Consider the following 5006-nt stretch of genomic DNA (forward strand, 5'->3'; position numbering starts at 1 on the left):
CTACCCTCACCTCTCCACCTCGATCACTCCGCTTCTGCCACATGGGCCTCCTCACTGTTCCGGACACCCCAGGCATGGCCCTGCCCCAGGGCCTTTGCACGTGCTGTGCCATCTGTTTGAAACACCATTTCTGACACTGACCTCCTTCTCAGCATTTCAGTCCCAGATCCTTGACTCCCCTGACCACGCTTCCCCCACGGCCAAGTAGGAGCCTCACTCACAGCCCAGAAGAACCCTTAACGTGGCCCAAACCTTCTAAAGGGGGGAGGGGTGAGCTGGGGACTGAAGGAGCACCTTGTCTCTGTACCATAAAATTAAACCACATCTGAGTCTCTCTCTGAATCCAAGTAGAAATTTACAGGAAATAATGGGGATGGAGGAACATGTTAAATGACACTATAGGGACACCCAATCGGCAAAACCCAGACTGGGGACATCACTGCAAGGGGATGACCCAGTCCCTTGAACAAATGGAGTTTGAGGCAAAATTAAAAGAGAGAGACGGAGGCAAAAATCTCTCCATTGAGAGAGTTGGGAGCCCAGCAGCCTGATTTGGACAGCCGAAGACATGCGCACCATGAACGTCCACACTTCCAGGTGTTCCCAGGTGGAATTTCGGGCCTGACTGGCGCCGCAGGGTGGCTCTTGGTTTTTTTTTTAAGAGGTGTTATCTTAAAGAGCAGGGCCTTTCCCCTCAGCACAGTGGGCACTGGGGTTGGTCGTCCTCTGTGGGGATGTCTGCCCTGGTTGCTGCAGGGGTATCCAACCTTTTGGAGTTGTCTTGGGCCACACATTACACAAACACTAACGAAAACTGATGAGCAGCCCTGGCTGGCGTAGCTCAGTGGATTGAGCACAGGCCTGTGAACCAGAGGATCGCGGTTCGATTCCTAGTCAGGGCACACGCCTGGGTTGCAGGCCAGTTCCCTGCAGGCCAACTCCCACTTAGCAGGGGATGCATGAAAGGCAACCATACATTGATGTTTCTCTCCCTCTCTCCTTCCCCTCCAAAGATAAATAAATAAAAGCTTTTTAAAAAAAGAAAAAGAAAACTGATGAGCAAAAAAAAAATTTTAAGTAAATTTACAATTTTATGTTGGGCCGCATTCATAGCCATCCTGGGCCTCATGTGGCCCGCCGGCCAGCCGTGAGTTGGACTCCCTGTCAGGGCAGTGAGCCAACATCCCTGGCTCCCACCCACAAGAGACTAATAGCACCCCCAAGTGGTGAACACCAAAAATGCCCTGGACGCTGCCAAGTGTCCCTAGGAAAAACATCCCCTCCCCAGTTGAGAACTACTTTAATGACACAAGCTGAAATATGTACAGATGACATAAACGTCTGGGATTGGCCTCAAAAGAGCGAGGGAGGGGGGAGCGAGTGAAAGTGGAGAAGGTACAGGGTGGCCTCCAGGCGATAACTGTTGAATCTGAGTAATGGGTACAGGTGAGGGGGTTCATTATTCTATTCTGCCTACTTTGGGCGTGTGTGACATTTTCCAGTAGATGAGGGAAATTCGGTTCACTGTGAGACACCCAGGTTGCTTTCCGGATTACAACAACCACTCCATGCCCACAGAGGGCATGACCATCAGGGAAGCCAGGTGAGGGCACATGAGAACTCTCTAGAACCTGCGCTACTTATTTAGACCTAAAATTATTTCAAAATAAAAAGTTTATTTAAAAAAGGTTTAAGTTAATAATGAATAAACATATCCGAAATAAGCAGCTGTGTGCCCAGGATTGGAACGGAGGTCAAATGAACACAGTGACCTTGAATGCCCCGCCCCCCCAGCCCCAACCCACATCCTCTCACTCACCTGCAGACAATGGCAGTCAGCCTTGGGCTCTGCAGGGCTTTGTCACATGGGTGGCACAAGGGGCCAGAGGTCCAGGCAGCCCTACAGCAGCCAGGGCCAGAATCTGTTTTCAAACCCATTTTATTCTCTCCAGACTAGAAACACTCATTTCTACCCTGCCCACCCCGATCTTCACCAACCAGGTCTGCAGGCCTCAGAGTGAGTCTGGGGGTCTCTCTGAGTTCTCCACGGCCTCAGTCATCCCCACGGAGGCGGCACTGCAGCGGCTGTGTGGGCTGGCTCGGGCCAGCAGCTCCAGCCTCCGGGGGCGCAGCCGGGCCTGGATGGCCCAGATCGGGGGCTGGTAGCCCTGCAGGGAGGGGTCCTCGTCGATGCTCTCGATGGTGGAGTCAGAGCTGTCTTCTGTGCTGGGCACTGACCGCTTGCACACAGGGCAGGAGCGCTGGGCAGCCTGGGAGAACCAGGGGTCGATGCACTTGCAGTGATAAATGTGGGAGCAGGGCAGGATCTTGAGCTGCTCACCCTCCTCGTATTCATCCAGGCAGATGGCGCACGTGTCATTGAGCCTTGTGAAGGTGCGGACCTGGGCCTTCCGGCAGGCCGGCGTCTTGGCTGCCGCGAGCCCGCAAGCCCACCAGGACCTCAGGCAGTTCCACAGGTATCGCAGGACCAGGAAAGTGGATGTGAGCAGGGCCAGGGCACAGCCCAGAACCCAGGAGATGGCCAGCACAGGACGGCAGTCCAGGCTGGGGCACGGAGGGTAGTTGGGCAGCAGGAGGACGTGGGCGGACTTGTCGCAGCACAGGATGAGTCGCAAGTCCTGGGCAGCGGCCTCGCCCACGAACACCGCGGGGATGGAGATCTGGCGCTGCAGATCCTCGTAGACGTGTGCCATGCGCACGAGGTCGTCGGAGAGGACGTTGTGCACGATGGCGGCCTTGAAGCCAGCGCGCTGGGCGTGGAGCACCTTCAGGTCAAATGTGCAGTCGTAACGACGGATGAGGACAATGGCACCCAGGGAGCCATTGTCCCCTGGCTGCGGCCCCTCGATGGGGTGGCACGCATTAGCCGGCTTGGCCTCCATCAGGTAGCCCCTCACACCCTCGGGGGCCAGGGGCATCCCAAACATGGCTGGCAAATCTTCAAAGTCCACCGTGCTTGAGTTGCCATCTAGCACGGCCCGCACCAGCGCCTGTGAGGGTACCAGCAGCGCCCACAGGATCAGTGAGGCCTGGACAGCCCCCGGGGCCAGGGCCAGCTGCTGCCCCCCCATGGCCACCCCCACTCCCCCTTTTCCTCCTGCTTTGGTTTGAGCCTTGGTCGCACCAGGGATGGCAGATGGGAGGCCTTTGGGCATCTGAGGGGCCTCCCAGGGGCTGTGGCCAGGATGGAATGGAGGTGAACTTCGAGGGGAGGCTCAGAGGTAGGTAAGCAGAGCAGCTGGGACCGGGGTGGCCCTAGATGGAAACTGCTTCTGGTAGTGGGCACGTTTGCATTGTGTCTCTGAAGGCTGGTCTCAGGAGGAACTGACCTACCAGGGTGGCCTTGCTGGCAGATGACGCTGAGGCCAGGAGCCCCCAAGGATTCTAGATGCCCCCACCCTCTGTGACATCGTCCTGTTACATTCTATCCCCCAGAGCTCCAGCTGCCTGGGCCTGTGGCCAAGACAGAATTTCTAGGTCTCTGACCTGGGGGCCCAGGAAGCCTCTGTAAAAGCTTCGGGAAGCCTTAGAGCACCCACAGTTTTTCAGCTTCGTCAGGCCTTGTGTGGGCTTGGAGGCCCGAGTGGCGTGGAGCCAGGACTCACACGGTCTGTGAGCATCATCTCCTTGTGCCTCTTAGTGATCCAACAAGGGAAGTGCCAATATTACCCCCTTTGGAGATTTCCTTGAAGGACCCGGAATTTTTCAGGGCACCCTGTCCCTGTGAGGTCAGTTCGTAAAACCCAAATCCTCCCCCTCCCCTCACTCACTCTGCTGCAGCCACACGAGCCACCTTATTGTTCCTACAACATGCCTACAACATACAACTGTTCCATGGTCCTGCCTCAGGGCCTTTGCACAGGCTACTTCCTGTGTCTACAGTGACCTTTCTCCCTATGGCCAGCTATTTCTCATGACTCAAGTCTAAGTTCACATGTACTTAGAGTCTAACTGGGCTTGGTCTGAAGGACTGGAGAGTGCCAAGGGCAGGGTGGCGCTGGCAGGGGTGGGGGGCCCAAGTCCTCACTGCCTGGTAGGCCTCCTACACTAGCTTTATTCTCTCACTTTGGAGGTTTCTCTGCAGCTGAGTCTCTAACTGTCCCACATTCCTTTCAGAACTCTGGGCACTAGTCTCACATCCTCACCACTTTTCATACTCAAAATATCCCACCCTGGGTCCATCTCCTACCCAGATGGGCTGCCTGCTCAAGGCTTGATTCCTGGCTCAGCCACTGTGTAGCATCAGGTAAGCACATAACCCCTCTGGGCCCCAGTTCCCAGCACCGTAAAGTGGGCACAGTGCTGAGGCGCCAACCCGGCAGGACCGGTGGTGTGAGAATTAAACGAGGTAACACACGACTGCTGCTCAGCACATGGTCCCACCTGTGGTCCTCCCAGAACAGACCTGCCTCCAGCTTACAACCCTTCCAGTTCGTTGATTTGTTGTACTTCATTAGGGCGGACGCAGGAAGTGAAAGCACACTTGTCCCAGGATCCGCATCTGAGTGAGGCCAGCCAAAGGCCAGACTCACCACGGTGAGACTGCAGCGTGAGAGAGGATAAATTTGGTGTAAGGGGGCACAATAGCCCAGATGATTAATACCCCTGAACCACAATGACCGATGGGAATAGACTAATACCCAGCCTGTGTTGCCCCTCAAATGAGGTAACTCTGGGGTGCAAGTCCCTCACTTCCTCCTAGAGGCCCCCAGTGGGCTGAGCTCCAGCTGTCCACCCCCCGAAACCTATCTGATGATGCTTCCTTCACCTTTCCCATCTCCCTTTCCCCACTTCCCTCCCAGAGTTTCCTGAGTTCACTTCCAGAATAAATAGTTTGCCCTTAAACCCTTGGCTCAGTGTCTGGATCTGGGAACATGGATCGAGGTGCTGTCTGAGAACACAGAGAGAGCACAGGAGAGCAGGAGAGCAGAAGAGGGTCAGAGACACCCGGGTCCTAAAACCATCGTTCGAGCACCTCGGTCTGG

At 55.7% G+C, this 5006-nt stretch overlaps 1 protein-coding gene across 1 annotated transcript; it reads right to left on the reverse strand.

The window, feature by feature from the left end:
• Positions 1-1864: 1864 nt before the first annotated feature.
• ZNRF4 (zinc and ring finger 4) lies at positions 1865-4475 on the reverse strand. The gene is given in 4 exon segments (XM_037042769.1): positions 1865-3104; positions 3107-3403; positions 3405-3474; positions 4405-4475. Coding segments are annotated over 4 exon segments (1530 nt in total). The 3' UTR covers positions 1865-2012.
• Positions 4476-5006: the final 531 nt, after the last annotated feature.

The sequence above is a fragment of the Sturnira hondurensis genome, unplaced genomic scaffold (genome assembly GCF_014824575.4).
Source record: "Sturnira hondurensis isolate 20B ecotype Veracruz unplaced genomic scaffold, ASM1482457v3 Scaffold0003693, whole genome shotgun sequence".
Lineage (NCBI taxonomy): Eukaryota > Metazoa > Chordata > Mammalia > Chiroptera > Phyllostomidae > Sturnira > Sturnira hondurensis.